The sequence below is a fragment of the Juglans regia genome, chromosome 11 (genome assembly GCF_001411555.2).
Source record: "Juglans regia cultivar Chandler chromosome 11, Walnut 2.0, whole genome shotgun sequence".
NCBI classification, from domain to species: Eukaryota; Viridiplantae; Streptophyta; class Magnoliopsida; order Fagales; family Juglandaceae; genus Juglans; species Juglans regia.
The window spans coordinates 22,057,445-22,073,618 of record NC_049911.1 but is presented as its reverse complement, the minus strand read 5'-3'; the positions used below and the strand labels follow the sequence as shown (position 1 = coordinate 22,073,618).

General features: G+C 36.0%; 4 protein-coding genes across 10 annotated transcripts; 2 read left to right on the top strand and 2 right to left on the bottom strand.

Moving 5' to 3' along the window:
* The first annotated feature begins 2,634 nt into the window (after positions 1-2,634).
* On the top strand, positions 2,635-4,763 carry LOC109003355. The gene is made up of 6 exons (XM_018981461.2): positions 2,635-2,863; positions 3,004-3,150; positions 3,252-3,374; positions 3,651-3,884; positions 4,024-4,188; positions 4,313-4,763. The coding sequence occupies exons 1-6, from the start codon at positions 2,816-2,818 to the stop codon at positions 4,613-4,615; spliced, it is 1,020 nt and encodes a 339-aa protein (XP_018837006.1). The 5' UTR covers positions 2,635-2,815; the 3' UTR covers positions 4,616-4,763.
* Positions 4,764-5,120: 357 nt separating this feature from the next.
* Positions 5,121-9,724, bottom strand: LOC109003356 (titin-like). Of its 4 annotated transcripts, none has more exons than XM_018981462.2 (3): positions 9,639-9,724; positions 6,493-7,107; positions 5,121-5,654 (listed from the first exon to the last, which is right to left on the bottom strand). In XM_018981462.2, exons 1-3 carry the CDS (start codon positions 9,684-9,686, stop codon positions 5,445-5,447), a joined length of 873 nt encoding a protein of 290 aa, XP_018837007.1. In that variant the 5' UTR covers positions 9,687-9,724; the 3' UTR covers positions 5,121-5,444. The 4 variants fall into 4 exon arrangements, with proteins under 4 accessions (XP_018837007.1, XP_018837008.1, XP_018837009.1 ...); XM_018981463.2 differs by having other exon boundaries at positions 6,493-7,101; XM_018981464.2 differs by having other exon boundaries at positions 6,493-7,077.
* Positions 9,725-10,347: 623 nt separating this feature from the next.
* Positions 10,348-12,572, top strand: LOC109010358. 4 transcript variants are annotated; one of them, XM_035683017.1, is made up of 5 exons: positions 10,355-10,417; positions 10,489-10,558; positions 10,651-10,849; positions 11,818-11,988; positions 12,087-12,572. In XM_035683017.1, the coding sequence occupies exons 3-5, from the start codon at positions 10,676-10,678 to the stop codon at positions 12,393-12,395; spliced, it is 654 nt and encodes a 217-aa protein (XP_035538910.1). In that variant the 5' UTR covers positions 10,355-10,417; positions 10,489-10,558; positions 10,651-10,675; the 3' UTR covers positions 12,396-12,572. The 4 variants fall into 4 exon arrangements, with proteins under 4 accessions (XP_035538911.1, XP_035538910.1, XP_018846713.1 ...); XM_035683018.1 differs by lacking the exon at positions 10,489-10,558 and having other exon boundaries at positions 10,348-10,417; XM_018991168.1 differs by having other exon boundaries at positions 10,489-10,849; positions 12,119-12,572.
* A 1,687-nt stretch (positions 12,573-14,259) lies between these two features.
* Positions 14,260-15,966, bottom strand: LOC109010349 (protein FAR1-RELATED SEQUENCE 5-like). Its single transcript, XM_018991145.2, has 3 exons — positions 15,551-15,966; positions 15,059-15,453; positions 14,260-14,309 (listed from the first exon to the last, which is right to left on the bottom strand). Exons 1-3 carry the CDS (start codon positions 15,964-15,966, stop codon positions 14,260-14,262), a joined length of 861 nt encoding a protein of 286 aa, XP_018846690.2.
* Between the last annotated feature and the right edge of the window lie 208 nt (positions 15,967-16,174).

Sequence of the window (16,174 nt, the reverse complement as noted above, 5' to 3'; positions counted from 1 at the left end):
AGATTTAAGTCTAATTTGCAAAAAGAGACACTTCCATGATTGCAAGAATGGGTGCATTAAAGCCATGTGAGAAATTAGAATATCCATTGCATGGCAGCATACCAAATCTCTTCTAGATTGGCATGGATTATGGTAAAGGCCATTAATACAAGGGATGCTACTAATAAATGTAAATTTAAAGTTGGGACACAGTTTAAATGCCTCTAGGGTTAGTTATATTACTATACCTGTGTATACAAATAATTAAAGAGTCTCTTAATCACAAAAAAGATTTTATAAAAGTAAATTCATAAATTGACAATAAAAAATGTGATACGTTACGTTTATTTTAAGATAAAAGTAACTTTACAATCTAACGTATCACATTAAGCCATATCATTTCATGAATTTGTTTTTATACAATTTATTTGTAGTTAAAATATTTCTCAAAATAATTAACTTACACAATACTGGAAAAGTTCAAAATTGGCTCATGAATATATTATTGAATTGTGATACAATGAATGATGTTTTGGGTAGGCCAGAGTGCTACCCACATCATACGGTGCGGGGGCACCCCCTCCCCAGTTCCGGGGGGGTGGGGTTGAAATCTTACCCCGCACCGCTCTCCGCTCAACCCAATGACTTATTGGGTCTATATATAAATTTTAATTATAATATAATTAAAATTTATATATTAAAAAAAATAAACTTATTAGAGTTGTATTTTGCATTATATTGACCTCCTAAGCCAACATTTATATAAGAGGCCAAGATAATACAATAGTCATACTTAAGTAATGTGACACTTACATGAATTATTATTGAATTGTGACAATGCTTAATGTAAATTCAAAAAAGTCAAGTATCACACAAGAGTATAAAGGACATTTTGGAAGAAATGTTCAGGAAATTGAACAAAGATGAGATGACAGAATTGTCATTGGTGCTCTGGAAATTGTGGTGGAGAAAGAATGAATTTGTCTTTAAAGATATTTTCATCCCTCCCAATTCTTTGTTGTACAATGCCAACCAATTATTGAAGGAGCTTAAAACTTCTGAAAGAGGGATGGATAACCACTCCCTCACTAATACTGAAATTATTAGATGGGAAAATCCTCCACCAAGTTTCTACAAGATTAACTGGGATGTAGTGGTAAATAAGATTCATTGTAAGATAGGCATTGGTGTTGTTGTTAGAGATGAAGAGGGTAATATTCTGGCCACCATGAGAAAGAAGCAAGACTTATTCCTTGACTTCCTAATAGCGAAAGCCTATGCAGCACTCAAAGCAGCAATCTTTGGCATTGAGTTGGGATTAAGGAAAACTATCCTGGAGGGAGATTCCAAAAGAGTAGGTGATGGCTGTTCAGGGTCAAGTGCCAGATGTGAATTATTTTGGCATGTTAATTTCCGACATTATTTTCTTATTAGTGTTAGATATAGTTTTAGAGTGTGTAAATCTTGTGCATTCCGTTTAAAAAAAGGTTAGTTGTACCATTAATTTTTAATTTTTTTACGGATCTCAAATTTATCTATTTTTTTCAAAAGAAGTCTATTAAAACTTACACATTCTAAAACTATAAATATCATTTTTTTAAATTAATAAATGCCATATTCGAACCGACGACAAGCTCAATTAGCTAGACAACATAACGAAAGATATTATTCAACATACACGTGGTTCTAATGGTTTTCAAGTGCAGTGCCTGTTTATAACGATCTCTCAGTACTGCTACAAAGATCATCAGTACTGTGATAATATGTGGACTTGGGTAACTCCTCCATATGTCATGATTTCCAGATTCAAAGACAAACGTGAGTGCTACTTTAAAACTCTAGCTAAAATGCAGCTGGAGATAGCCTTTGGTCAATTTAAGATTCTTGCATGTTCTGGGTCTGTGCAAAGTGTCCATACCCCCCCAATTCCTAAGCTTGCGGAACCTGACATTTTGCTCAAGTCATACGCTCCTTATTTGAATTGCATCAATTGACGTGTTATGTCCCACACCGACCGATAGATTCAAACCAAACCCAATTCTAGCGATTTTTTATGTAAATAATAATAAAAAAAAAACTCATAATATTTTATCGCTTATAATTCATTAAATCCTAACTCTTCTTCTCGGTTTCAAACAAAATCAACAAGATTTCGTTTGAAACTTAAACTCATTTCAATTCATCATTATAATTTTTTTAAATTTTAACACAAAATATAATAAACAATTCAATTTTTTTAAATTCTAAAATAATAATAATAATAAATAATAATATTCTAACAATATTTTATCATCTTAATTCAGTTTAATATTCAAACGCATCATTTTTTTAGAATAGTACTACATATACGTACAAGACTTATTTTGTATTTTTTTTAAAATTCAAATTTTAAATTTTAAATTTTATAGTTTCTAACAAATCAATAAATACTGACACATAGATAAATAATTTTTTTTAATTATATTTAATATATATATATATATATTTTTTTGCGACAAACCTAATAAATTTGTCAAGATATTTATTAGGCATAAATACGAAGTAAGTTAGAAAATGACTTGAAAGAAAAGCTGTAGATGTATGGAAAAATGGGGATGCGTCCCCACTCGGCGCCTTCAAAAGCAAACCAACTTTACTGCTCATAAAGGAGCGGTAGCAGATACATCCTTGATCCTACTCCCCGTCTCCTACACAGATTATTTAATTGCACTCAGATTTTTGAACGTTGGCCCAAACAGCGCATCCCTCTCTCTTTTAAAATTCCATCTTCCCCCCGAAAGCTCCTTTACCAACTAGCCGTTATTCCTCTGTATCTCTCTCTTTCTCTCTCGCTCTCATGGCAGCCTCAGTGGATGATACTCCATCACCTGCTCATCTCAACCAGGTCTTTTTCTTCTTGTCTCCTACCTTTTCTCTATGTCTCTTCATCTTTCCGTGGTGGGTTTTATTGTTTCTCTCTATTTGAAGACTTCTTAGTTCTTCCCCCTCTTCTACCTGATACAAATTTCTTGAATTTGATTACAGGAGGGCACAAGCTTCATGGGTTCGTCTCCTGCGCTCAGCCCCTCCTCGGATAAGCGCTTCTGGAGCGCACTACGCAGCAGGATCGACACCCTTCTCGAGCATCGTCAAAGCAGAATCCCAGGCGAACCCTCTGTATCCACCCAATCGGTGAGTGGTTCTATTCAGCACTTCGATTGACTTCTATGCCGGTTGAGAATTGCATTGATGGATTATGGTGTCTTCTCTCTTACACCTTCTTATTTTTGTAGATTTCCAGAGGATCGGACAGAGCTAAGCGAATGAAGGAAGACTCTTTGCTTCTGATGAGAGGGTTTGATTCCGTTGCCAACACTCTCTCCCTGCTATCTAACAATATAGACAATGCACTTCAGGTATATCAAGTCTCTAAGGATTTATAAATAAACAAGGATCTTTGGGTTCTGGAATTTTGGTTCAATTGTTTGATATCGCATAGAAATCAATGATCAAAAGTTCCTAGTACAAAGATACAAGTGAAAGGGATGTTTGTCCCTTTTGGCATGGTTATACGCAGTGAAAAGGTATTTAGATCAGTGTCGGAAACGGGCAGAATTCTGTAAGTTTGAAACTAATTATATGGACGAAACTTGTCTTGGGCTTAACTAACAAATTCAGCTCTCTTTTTACAGGGAGCAAGAGATCTAGCTAAACCACCCACATTGACTGAAATATTTCAAAGCAATCTGAATAACTCAGATGGTAAAGAAGACGATTCAGAAAAGGAACAAAAGGAAGCAGAGCTCAAGAAAGGATTGAAAAGGAAGTTCGATCAAAGTCATGCTTCAGAGGATAAAGAAGATGAATCTCAGAAGGCAAATGATGAGCAAACCCTAAAAGATGGGAAGCTGAACAGAGCCAAAAATGTAAGCTCACACAGTCTCTTCTTCTCTTAAAGTGCCATTCTTAAAGCTACTAAGCTTATCTTTTATCTTTTATCCTTCTCTGAGCAAGACAACTAAGCTTATCCATATTGTTTGATATGTAATTATTTGTCGTTAACAGCTCGCAGTTTCAATGGCAACAAAAGCGGCTTCGCTTGCAAGAGAACTCAAGTCAATAAAGTCAGACTTATGTTTTATGCAAGAGCGATGCGCGCTGCTCGAGGAAGAGAACAGGAGGCTCCGTGATGGATTTGCTAAAGGGATAAGACCAGATGAAGATGATCTGGTAATGGGGTCTTACTTATACTTTCATTTTCTCACTCAACACTTGTATATTTACTGTGCTAGAAATAAGTTGAGAAGCCATGCGGGTGTTGTTGTTAATCTTGTAAAATGTGGCCTGCTCACAGGTGAGGCTTCAATTGGAGGCATTGCTGGCGGAGAAATCCAGATTAGCTAATGAAAATGCCAATTTAGTGAGGGAAAATCAGTGCCTTCACCAACTTGTGGAGTACCACCAAATCACCTCCCAAGATCTCTCAGCATCATATGAACAATTTGTACAGGGAATGTGCTTAGACTTCTCGTCTCCACCACCACCCATACCAGAGGAGGCAGGTGATGCTAATTGTGAAGTTTTTCAAACACCTCAAGCTCATCCTTTTGGCTTCTGCACCTCTCTCAATGAGCGCTATCACGAAGAGCAGTTTTGAGAAGCAAGTGTGCTACATATATAACTCATCATGTCATCTGCATTTGGAATTGTGTTTTATTTCAAATGTACATTTTGGATTCCTAATGAGGCAAAATATTTATTCTTGTAGGGTTTCATTCACCTAATAAAACAATGATTTGGTTACAGTATCAGTTGTGTTCTTCTCCAACCATAGCATCAGAAACCCTCAAAACTGCTAATTTGTGCAAATCCTCCAAACAAAGGAAAATGTTAATGAAGTCCCTCAAAGTTGAAGCTCAAGTTACTGCTTGAAGCTCATGTTAATGTTAAGAGTGATGCTATAGACAGTCGTGGAATGTGCAAACGCCGTGCAATCGCTTTGAAAAAGAGTAGGATCCACTATTAAAAAATTAATTTATTTTCAGGTGGGTCTCATATTTATTTACTTTTTTCAAAGCGATTGCATAACGCTTGCACACTCACGACTGCAAGTATCATTTCTCTAATGTTAATGTGTATTTTTTTTATGTTAAAAACATATTGAAAAAAAAATTGAAATGCATTAGCGGTACGCCCAACAGTAACCGCTGGGTGTAGTTTGTATAGCTTAAGGTGGGAGAGTTACAGTGAAACGAATTAGTAAACATCAAAAGCACATCGTATCTTGGAATGACATTGTCCACTGTATCTGGAAGTACCAAACAAAATGTTCTCCAAGGAAGTTAAACATCAAAAGCGCTTGCGGGTCAAGCTCAAAGCAATCTAGTACCACCACCTTCTCTACTTTAACCAAACAAGACCGTCCTAGATTCAGACAAAAGTACTCTCAAAATATTTGGCAAACCACCTAGACTATGTGACGAGTTTCAGTTCTTTTCATTTTGGGAGGTAGTTTTATTTCTCTTTACTGCACGACTTCCGGATCCAAAAGCATCATCATCTGCACGGAAGGTATTGCGTAATGCTTGAGATGATGCATTAAACGCAGTCTCGGTAGCTTTTGTCAGATTCGCAACCAAGATGAAATCCTTCAATTTCTCCAACACTTCAGAGAAAACTCGATTTCCGTTCTCATACTAGAATAGAGGAAAACAAAGACGAGGAAAGATGAAAAGGGGTCAAATCATTAGCATATACGAAACCTTTTAAAGCTGATATAAGTACCATTCACCATGAAGATGAACTTGACAAATTCTCATCCATACATAAAGAAACAGCCGAGACAAATTCTCATCCCTTACATAAAGAAACAGATCATCTTTAAAGTGGGAAATGTAAATCGTTTGTCAATTGTCAATTATCCAAGGTTCTTAAAAACCCAAAATTAAAGAGCACCTGAAAATTTTATGTAGAAAATAGATCTTTCATAAAAAGCGTTACTAACCCTGAATGATCTAAATTAATACTCACGAACCCATATTCTAAGCTAATTGGTCCTCTCTTCTGTATACCCTAACTTCCCACAAGTGGAGTTATTAGATCTCAAGGCAATCTACATCCCTAAAAATCTGTGGGTCTGACAGGCACAGCCCATAGCAACATGTGTAGAAAAGAATGAATGAACAATATACTACTAACAATACATTTTTATAGATGTCTGCGTGCAAGATTTACATTAACTCGTTCTACAAGATCACTCTAATAGTGCTCACAATCATAACAATAAAAAAGGTTCAAGCAAGGAAAAAAACAAAAAGTACAGAGTTCTCCTTTTAACCCAGTAAAGAAATTAAATGCATTATCTGGTGATGGTAACTGGCCACTCTTTCAGGTTTATATCCACATTAAAGTAACTGTGTACACCAATTTCAGCGATTGTAGAACAAGTTTTATAGCAATGACTGAAGATAGAGCAGCATAGTTGTATAAATCATTGAAAAACAAATGATATTTAAGAGGATCGGTGAGACTTACTGTTTCAAGTTTTCCAAGAGCAATTTCCAGCTTCATGGAAAGTTGTTTATTTTCTTCGCTCAAGGATTCAACCTTTTTTTGGCTTTCTATATATAATTTTTTGTATGAGACATCTGTCTTAGATGACTCAGACTTCAATGCTTCCATGGCCTTTTCTTGTGCTTCCAATTGTTGTATGATATATTCAACCTTTTCTTCCAAGTTCTTTTCACCAAAGGTTGTTGGCTCAGGCCCATTTTGCTCCCTCTGAGTCTGAGTAGGTGGGTCATCTTCTTTATCACTTTCACTTAGATCTATCTCTTCAACAATAGGCTCAATGTCCAGGTTTTGAGCAGGCATAACTGCATTTTGGATACGTTCAGATCGCCTGACAACACGAGCATAGAATTTCACTCTTTTATTTGGATTTGATGGTTTGGAAGACTCTGCTTGCTGTTTAGGCTGTGTCTTCGCCGTCCCCAAGGAAGGGATGCTGCTTTCAGGCCGTGTTTCCATACTGGCTGGGGAAGGATTTCCTTTTTTAAGCTGTGATCCCACTCTCTCTGGGGAAGGGTTTATTTTTCCAGGCTGCGAAGTCACTCTCTCCTGAGGTGGACTTGTACGTTCAGGCTTACACTAGCATAAACACTAATTAGCAGATGAAGAAAAATTCCACAATCCATGTTCTCAAACTTCCCAGATAATAACAGCTGCTTATATGACAGGTGACAGCAACAGTGATATATTAGAATAATGTTTAAGTGATGAAATTCATCAATTACCATTGTCTTAAGTTTTTGGGACAAGTGATCCGTAATGGTATCACTGCAGGATCATAAACTAACACTGGTTCCAAAAACCCAAGTTCAAGGGAAATGGTGAGTTTTAACCACTAACAAAATCCTAACATGATGGAAGGTTAAGGGGGTAAGTGCAAATAAAACTCAAAGCTAACCACTTGCATGCCCTAGGTTTGTGTCTAGCATTACCCATAAACAAAACCAGAAAATGTAGCTGTAATAAAAAACGGTCTTATATACCATGCCAAATCAGAGGATGAACACATTTGTTGAAGCTCAAGTACTTATCCTTCAGACACAACCATCCATTCACAACTGAGGCCTTTATATTTCACAAGAACTGATATTAGAAAGACTGTCAAAAGGGGGAAAAATCACCCTCATCAAAAGTACTTTGTCTAACCTTCCCACCTACTTTCTATCTTTGTTTCACATTCCAATTGGAGTGGCAAATCGGCTGGAGAAGCTATTTTGAGACTTCTTGTGGGGAGGTATTGGGGAGGAAGCCAAGTTCCCTTAGTTGGTAAAAGATTCTTTGTTGTGTGGTGGGTTGGGGGTTCGAAAGTTAAGTATCTTTAATAAAGCCCTTTAGGGAAGTGGTTGTGTAGATATCATCAGGATTGTGAATCCTTGTGGAGGGCTGTGATTGATTCTAAATATGGGAGTGCTTGGGCAGATGGTGTTCTAACGAGGGGGTGTGGAAAAATATTAGGAGTAGCTGGGATGCTTTTGCAAAATATATTAATTTTGTGGTAGGTAATGGCTCCATAATTTATTTTTGGCACAACCCATGGTGTGGTGGTAGGGTTATAGTGCTGTTTTTCCAGTCCTCTTTTGTATTACTCAGAATCTGGATGCTTCTGTGGCCGAGATTTTGGATTGTTCTAGTGGTTCACCCCATTGGAATATTCACTTTACTAGAGCTGTGAATGATTGGGAAATGGATGTAGTTTCTGATTTGTTTGGCTTATTGTATGCTACACAGCTTGGGTAGGATGAGAGGGATAAGATGGTCTGGATTCATATTGGTAATAAGAAGTTTTCAGTTCGTTCCTTGTACAAGATGCTGTCTAGTCCGAATGTGGTTCACTCTTTTCCTTGGAAGAGTATTTGGAAGAGCAAGGTGCCTAGGTTGCATTCTTTGGCTGGTCTGCTTCCTAAGGGAAAATTCTGACTATGGACAATCTCAGGAAGTGTGGATTAATTGTTATGGATTAGTGTTTCTTATGTAAAAAATCGGGTGAATCGGTGGATCATTTGTTAATACATTGTGAGGTGGTGAGGGTGTTATGGTATGAGGTATTTAATAGGATTGGAGTGGCTTGGGTGATGCCTAGGAAGGTGGTAGATCTTGGCTAGTTGGAGAAGTTTAAGGGGTAACTCGCAGATTGCCGCTGTTTAGAAGATGATCCCTTTATGTCTTGTGTGGTGTATTTGGATTGAGAGGAATGGTTGATACTTTGAAGATAAGGAATGCTCAGTGGATGGGCTTAGATGTTTTTTCTTTAATACCTGATTTCTGTGGGCTTCGGCCATTGTTTTTAAAGGAACTAGCGTGCATGAGTTTCTTGTTTCTTTTTCTAGTTCCTGACTTGTAACTGGGTTCAGTATTTGTAGACTTCCTGTGTAGTTGGATTTGCCCTGTTACTTGTCTTGATAAAATCTTCTTATTCAAAAAAAAAAAAAAACCAAGGAATTGGCAAGTAGAACAGAAATCTTAGATTTCTGGGTAAATAAATAAGGTGTGGAAGTATTCTTCTGCGAATCCAAACAAAAAGTCCTGTTACTCTAGACCCCGTTTGGATTGAGAGATGAGATGAAATAGTTTGTGAATAGTAGTAAGATCTGTGAGTTAAAATTTGTAAATAATAGTGAATAGTAGTGGAGAGATGGTTTGTGAATAGTAATTAGATTTGTGAATTAAAATTTATGAATAGTAGTGAAATGAGTGATGATGCATCCTTTTTCAGCAAAAAGAAGAATCCTTTGAGAGGTACTTCTCCTTGGATGGTCAAAGACATGTTTAAAACGTTACCATGCTTTCCAGAAAGATAAAAGATCAAACCTGAGCTTACATTGTTAAAAAAAGAAAAAAACCCACCAAACAACACAGCTTTTGTTGTTGGGAGGGAACCAAACAAAAATTATACCCCAAAGCTACAATCCATACATAAGATGAAATATAAAAAACAATGAACAAAGGGGAAAAAAAAAAAACTATTTTGGTTTTGACAAAACATGTCCGCTGTCATGCATATCACCAACGCAATCGTGAACACCTACCTTTTTTTATTTTTTCTAAAGATCCTGTATAAGCAGCACAGAAATATCAAATATGATTATAAAGAACAGAAAGTGGTTTCATACCATGGGTTCCTTTTCTTGATTTTTTGCAGCTTTGGGTTTCCTACCCATTCTCCTTTCTCTCCGTCTCCGAGATAAACCCGCACAAAGCAGAGTATTTATATATGGAAAATGCTAAATAAAATAAAATAAAAAAAAACCAAAATCATGAAATTTAAAATTTAAAAAAAATTAATAAAATAAATATAAAAGTGTAAGTCTAATATAATTATATAACACAACGGAAAATGATAGAGTTCCTATTCTTCTATCATCTATTTACTATTTTTTTAATTTTTAATTTTTTAATTTTATTTAATAGTTTAAAAAATAACTATTAATAAAATTATATATATTTTAATTTTTTCTTAATTATTAAAAATGTTAAAAAATATTTTAAAAAATAATAAAAATATAAAAAATTTTCAAATAAAATAATAAATAGATAGTAATCACTACACTAACACAACTATGTATCTGTTTCCTACTTTCGATAACCAACTGAAGCGGTACGGTCGTAGGAGTGGATTTTCAAGAGGGAGAAAGGGGCAGTTATGTCATCTTATACGTACAGGTGGGCATGCTCTATTCACCTTCAATTCCGCTACGACAGGCGTACGGACGCGAAGCCCTGTACACCTTGCTGACATGGCCCATTTTACTATATTATATTAAAATAAAATAAAAACGTAAAAGACAGTTAAAGAGGAAAAATGGTGACCGACCGTATAGGGTTCTTCCAAAATTTCAAAGAAAACGAAAGGCTCGCAATCTCACTCTTCGACTAGATAGTCTCTTCTAAGGTAAGGCTAAATTTTTTTTTTTGGCTGTTTGAGCTTGTTATTTCACCTGTAAAATTTTGAATTTTCTATAGAAAAATGCTAGTTGCACCCAAGACGGGGACACGCCGTGTACCTGGATTCCAACTCAGCATTATTGAAATGGTGTGTTTGCACCTTAAGTCAAATGGTCTAGGTCTGTTTTATCGTCAAACGGTGTAAAATCAAGTAAGAACCCATAGAATGATTCTGCTTAGGTCTGAAGACGAACCCTAAACACCCATGGAAGCCGATGAAGAACCCCAATCTTCACCTCGCACTATGAACACCTCCGAGCTTCCCAAACTTGCTACGAAGACCATTTCCCCACAAAGTTACGATGGGTGGGCACAAATTTCTCCTCAAACAACCTTGCCCACCAATGTGCTGCCAGACGAAACACGAAGGGAGTCACAGGTTGTTCTCATTCTCTTGAATCCTTGATCTCATTTTCACACTTCGCATGCCCTAAAACGAGATGGGTGTTCTCAAAATCACCGAATCGGTATAGGTTTAATTTTGAATTTCTGGAAACCCTAACCCTAACAGTAAATGAGAGATTTCGAAACTCTCATTGATTCGAAATAGCATTTGATTTAGAAATATTGAATGTGCACATGATTTATTTGATTTTTCGAATCTCTGGAAACCCTAACCCTAACCATAAATGATTTATTTGGAAACTCTCACTTATTCGAAATCACATTTGTTTTAGATTCAAAATTGCAACTAATTTATTTGATTTAGACAATATCAATTACATTTACAAGGAAATTGCACCCGGTTTATTTGATTTGGTAGTGTTTCTTCAGCCCATAACATCTCTCTCTGTTTTATTTGGTTCTTTATTGTTAGTTTTCCTTTTATTTCTTCTTCTCCTTTCAGTTTGAGTTGCAGTAGAATGATTTATGTACTCATTTACTCGACACCATCTGTAGGCATTAATATTGCTCCAACTTCCGGTATTAATATAGTCTTAAAGAGAAATTTGCATATATGCACGTACATATATAGCTCTGGTTCATGTTGTTGATAATTTCATCATTGTTATAATGAAAGACAGTACTATAATGCAGTAGGTGTAAACAGACGTACAGTAATACTGACCTAATTGAGTACTCTCATCATATTAATAATGCTTGGCCTTGAATTTAACTATAATGCAGTAGGTATAAACATACGTATATTTTATCGATCTCAAGTTAGCTATATTTCTCCAAATATTGCATCCATGGGGTCATGCAATAAATATTATATGACAGTCTAAGATAGCAAAATGGTTTTAGAATTTGAAGAAGTTCTTCGAATGAGTTTCCACTTCGTGACCAAAATCATTGTGTTGATTGTTTGTGTTAATTGATTAACTGTTTGTTTGTCTCTATTAGATTAAATTTAAGAATATCTCATCATCCACCACGAACTCTTCTTCATCTTTTGGTAAACGAACTCTGTGTCGACCATTATGCTTCTGTGAAGTTGAAGCCCAACTGAGATACTCATCTACTGCAAAAAATCCAGAACGACCCTTCTTAGGGTGTCCTAAGTACAACACGAAGGTAACTACATTCATGTTCAATAAAATTTTTTAATATTATGTGCATCTAAGAAGTTTTGAAAAGATATTTAAAATGATTAGAGATTACCGTATTGTAAGTATTTGAAGTGGGTAGAGGCGGATGAATACAGAAGGTACGATCTTGGAGAAACTCATCATCAACTGTTAAGAACCAAGAAAGAGCTGGAGAAGATACTCGACGAGATCGAAAAGAGCAAGATTGACCTCCGTAAGAGAGTGGATGAGATCGAAATGAGAGAGATGGTGTTATCCAATAGAAATGAGGAGGTTGTGAACAAAGAGTTGGCACTTGTTGTTCGCGAAGCTCAAATAAGACATTCATGCAAATTACTCCGGGTGTATTGGGCTGCCGCATTTGTTGTAGCATGTTACTTGTCTTGCAAATAAGTGACTTAGGATTAGTGATAGAAGTTAGTTGCTATGTATATATTCTTTGTTTATATGTTGGTTGGTGATGTTAGAACTTAGTCTGATTATATAGTCTAATTCTATTTTATGTTAATGACTTGTGGAAGTAGCTACTTGTATCTGTGTAAGGCATTATTAATTCAGGAAGTATCTATGTCCAATGCTAATTTTTAGAGGAAAAGTACTTGCATGTCCAGTGTATCTATGTCCAGTGCTAAGTTTTAATTCAAAAAGTACTTGCATTATTAATTCAGGAAGTATTTATGTCCAGTGTAAATTGTCAAACTATCAAGTTTAGTCTTCTGATCGATAATTCTTGCCATTTAAGATGCAGCAAAATTAATAAAAAAATGGTGGATAATTATAGGAGATTCAAAATGTATTTCCTTTTTGTTTTAAGCAAGCTGCTCAACTTTTGGCAGAAATTGGATAGGAAGGGCCATCTATATGTGCCTTCTTTTGCATTAGATTGCTAAAAATGATATGAAGTTACAAGACAAGTGCCAATAGGCACCATGATGTTATTACTTGACTGATAGGGACTCTCTTTCTTTTGAGCAAAAAGAATTAAAAAAGAAGAAGCTATAACTAACATGCCAAAACATACCTAATCAGAAAGGTTCCTTCAATGATATTAGATGTTAGTTAAAAGTAGTTCAACCCCAAAAACCCGCTTCAAATCTACCTCTTTTTTCCCTCCAAATTTTCTCAACCTTGTGTATTAATTTTGTTCATCAGGATGAACAAAACCGAACCCAGTACTTCTTATATCCCTTGCTGCAATATCAGCAACTCTCATAGTCTTTTCTTCAATCCTAGTAAATGGGCAGATTAGTACACCATGCACAACCTCAATGGAATTTAGTAACAATATTGGCGTGGAGATTGAACCAAAGGATGTAAAAACTATCCAGACTTCAATCACAAATGCATCCCGACAGAAATCTTGTGAAGCACATCTCAAAATCATGATCGGTGAAACACTTTACAGTTTACAAAAACAATTCTGCTACAGTTTACAAGAACAAAATCATGACTTTAATAAGTGATTACATTCTCACACGAATCACAACATGATTGACTTACAATCATATCCCACTTGTTTCTTCCCAAAAAAAAAAAAAACCAAAATAACTGATCAATGCCAATCTAGTGAGCAGTTTGAAAAATAGAATCCTGCACGTTCAACTCATAAGTTTTTACAATTTCACCTTCACGTTCAACTCATAAGTTTCCTGCATGTGAAGTAAGAAAAAAATAGAATTAATTGCTAAACATGGACAATCAGAACGGTCAAACTGTGATACAATTCTCACCAAACCCTTTTAAGTAAGAACATACATTGTGATTCCCAACCCCTTATGTGATAAAGTAGCATCGAGTCTTCTTTTGTAGCTAACATAACTCATTTTTAAATTTCACCACACAAAACTATCAGATGAAAACAAAGGTACAAAAAATATAAGGCAACTTGAAAATAGGAATAAATAAGAACTATGAAGGCATTAAAGATTCGAGTAGAATTCTTCGTACATCAAGATATGTGGCCAAGAACAGATACAGTTCTTCCACCAAGTTTAACAACTTCGCAATTGCAGCAATTAATAGACTTGATTGAGTTACATTTATGTTCATTAACCCATTTTAGAGATGAATATACTGTGTTCATTTTACTTCTAGAAATCCAAAAGCAGTCGAAAAAGCTATACAAATAAAATAAAATGTGAAAGCCATTGTTAAAGGTCTAACCCAACTGATCACCCAACCCCTTCCCAGCCCCAAAAATAAAGGCAAAGAAAAAGAAACATACACATTTGCTAACAACGGTTGAACCACTTGTGATTCATCCAACCCAATTTGCACCGGTTGTGATCCATCCAATCCGAATTGTATCTGTAAGGATTAATATGCAAAATTTTTCAGCATTGTCAATATTACTCTTAACAATTGAAAAGTGCAAAAATATTACACTTTCTTGACTCCCAACCATTGTTTCTCCGAGCATGGTTCCACCAATGACATTAGCTGATTTGTCTTGGACAAGCTAGTGATAAATAAATAAAAAATCAATACATATATATAACAATTCAAATATAAATATACCAAAACTAATATAATTGCACGTAACCAATATTAGAAATATCTACCTCTGATGGGCCAAATAAATTCCTGCACGTGTCCTGCACTGGTGTATCTCCGCCTTCTCTCTTATAAACAAGTAGCATTGGCAACAAGTAAGTTTTTGCATTAATAAATTTACCCGCCTAAACATGTATATTTAAAGCTTCAATAATGTGCACTTGTTTCCGTTTTCGGTTTAATGGTGCTTTCTTTGTCTTTCTTTTAACTTTCCGCATGTCTTTCTCCATTCTGGATGCTCTCCTCAGAGATGGGGGTCTACCTTTCCCTCTGACAACTAATGGACTGAGTACTTGTTTTGAGCTACCCACTGTGGCTGTGTCATTTTGAGTACAGCCAACATTGGAACTAGTGAGAGTCATCGATGGGGGTTCTTGATTCTCAGTATATAATTCAATCATTGCGTGTAACTTATGTGTGACATCCTCAGTATGTTTTTGAACCCGCTGCATGAGTAATCATTTGATAACAGATTTTTAATAGATTTGAATATCTGGAAGCACCTGGCCGTTGATCCCCTGCGTCATAGCTGGTATCGATTAACGTGTATATCCTTTTGATGTCCTTCCTCCATCGGTCTAAAATGTACTTCTCTGACAGAGATTTTATCTCGTTACATTTAAATACAGCGAAAATGTACCTGCACAATATACCCCTCATCTGGAATAAACCACACGAACACTTAGCATCTGCATCTTCCTCACTAAAGTCCACAGAAAACGTAACCAACTTAGTGAACTCTTCAACCCGAACTTCGTCCTCTACCAGATAGGTCTTTATTGCATCATCCCTCTTAAGTAACTTTGGATCCAAATCGATAATGCCAGTAAGTTGCATCTGAACTTCCCTAAATTTAACATTTGTGTACAGTTCTTGAAATCTCTTTTCTATAGGAGATCTAGATATGCAAGGAATGGTAACGCTAAATGAATGGAAGTCCGCGTTATTTTCACTCTTAATTTTTTTTCAACGCACTATCAAACTGATCGACAAACTCTTTCAAGTTTGTCTTAGCATGAACATTACTATCGAAAAAAGCATTCATGCTCTCGCTGCGTTGCATTGTACTCATCCCAGCCCAAAAATAGTCCTTCAAAAATGCCGGCACCCAATACTCACGGTCAGTGTATAAACTTGAAAGCCAGACATTCTCACGCAACTTGTAAGAGGTGATAAAATGATCCCAACATTTCTCAAACTCTTCAACAGTTTGCCTATCATACACACATTTCATCAATGCATTCTTCATCCCACTTTTGTAAGAAGTATAAGAGGATAGCTTCTCAGGAATTTTTTTCAATATATGCCACAAACAAAGTCGATGTTGGCTTTCAGGAAAGACAATAGCAATTGCATTTTTCATCGCTTTGTCCTGATCGGTGATAATAGCTTTCGGAGCGATACCATCCATACACTGCAACCACGTCTGGAATAACCACACAAAGGTCTCTGTATCCTCACTAGAAATCAATCCTGCTCCAAACAGAATTGATTGCCCATGGTGGTTTACCCCAACAAATGGTGCAAAGGGCATCCCATATCTATTTGTCAGGTATGTAGTGTCGAATGTGACCACATCCCCGAAGTATTGGTAGGCTGCCTTACTACGGGGGTCTGCC

Excerpts from the sequence above, each read along its gene's own strand:
- LOC109010358 (XM_035683018.1), top strand. The coding sequence starts at position 10,676 with ATGGAAGCCGATGAAGAACCCCAATCTTCACCTCGCACTATGAACACC. Across the intron at positions 10,850-11,817 it reads AAACACGAAGGGAGTCACAG|ATTAAATTTAAGAATATCTC; the intron begins GTTGTTCTCATT and ends TGTCTCTATTAG. Across the intron at positions 11,989-12,086 it reads GTCCTAAGTACAACACGAAG|TATTTGAAGTGGGTAGAGGC; the intron begins GTAACTACATTC and ends CCGTATTGTAAG.
- LOC109010349 (XM_018991145.2), bottom strand. The coding sequence starts at position 15,966 with ATGGATGGTATCGCTCCGAAAGCTATTATCACCGATCAGGACAAAGCG. Across the intron at positions 15,454-15,550 it reads GCTAAGACAAACTTGAAAGA|ATCTCCTATAGAAAAGAGAT; the intron begins GTTTGTCGATCA and ends TTGCATATCTAG. Across the intron at positions 14,310-15,058 it reads CGCAGGGGATCAACGGCCAG|ATACAATTCGGATTGGATGG; the intron begins GTGCTTCCAGAT and ends TAATCCTTACAG.
- LOC109003355 (XM_018981461.2), top strand. The coding sequence starts at position 2,816 with ATGGCAGCCTCAGTGGATGATACTCCATCACCTGCTCATCTCAACCAG. Across the intron at positions 2,864-3,003 it reads CACCTGCTCATCTCAACCAG|GAGGGCACAAGCTTCATGGG; the intron begins GTCTTTTTCTTC and ends ATTTGATTACAG. Across the intron at positions 3,375-3,650 it reads ATATAGACAATGCACTTCAG|GGAGCAAGAGATCTAGCTAA; the intron begins GTATATCAAGTC and ends CTCTTTTTACAG.
- LOC109003356 (XM_018981462.2), bottom strand. The coding sequence starts at position 9,686 with ATGGGTAGGAAACCCAAAGCTGCAAAAAATCAAGAAAAGGAACCCATG. Across the intron at positions 7,108-9,638 it reads ATCAAGAAAAGGAACCCATG|TGTAAGCCTGAACGTACAAG; the intron begins GTATGAAACCAC and ends TGTTTATGCTAG. Across the intron at positions 5,655-6,492 it reads CTCTTGGAAAACTTGAAACA|TATGAGAACGGAAATCGAGT; the intron begins GTAAGTCTCACC and ends CCTCTATTCTAG.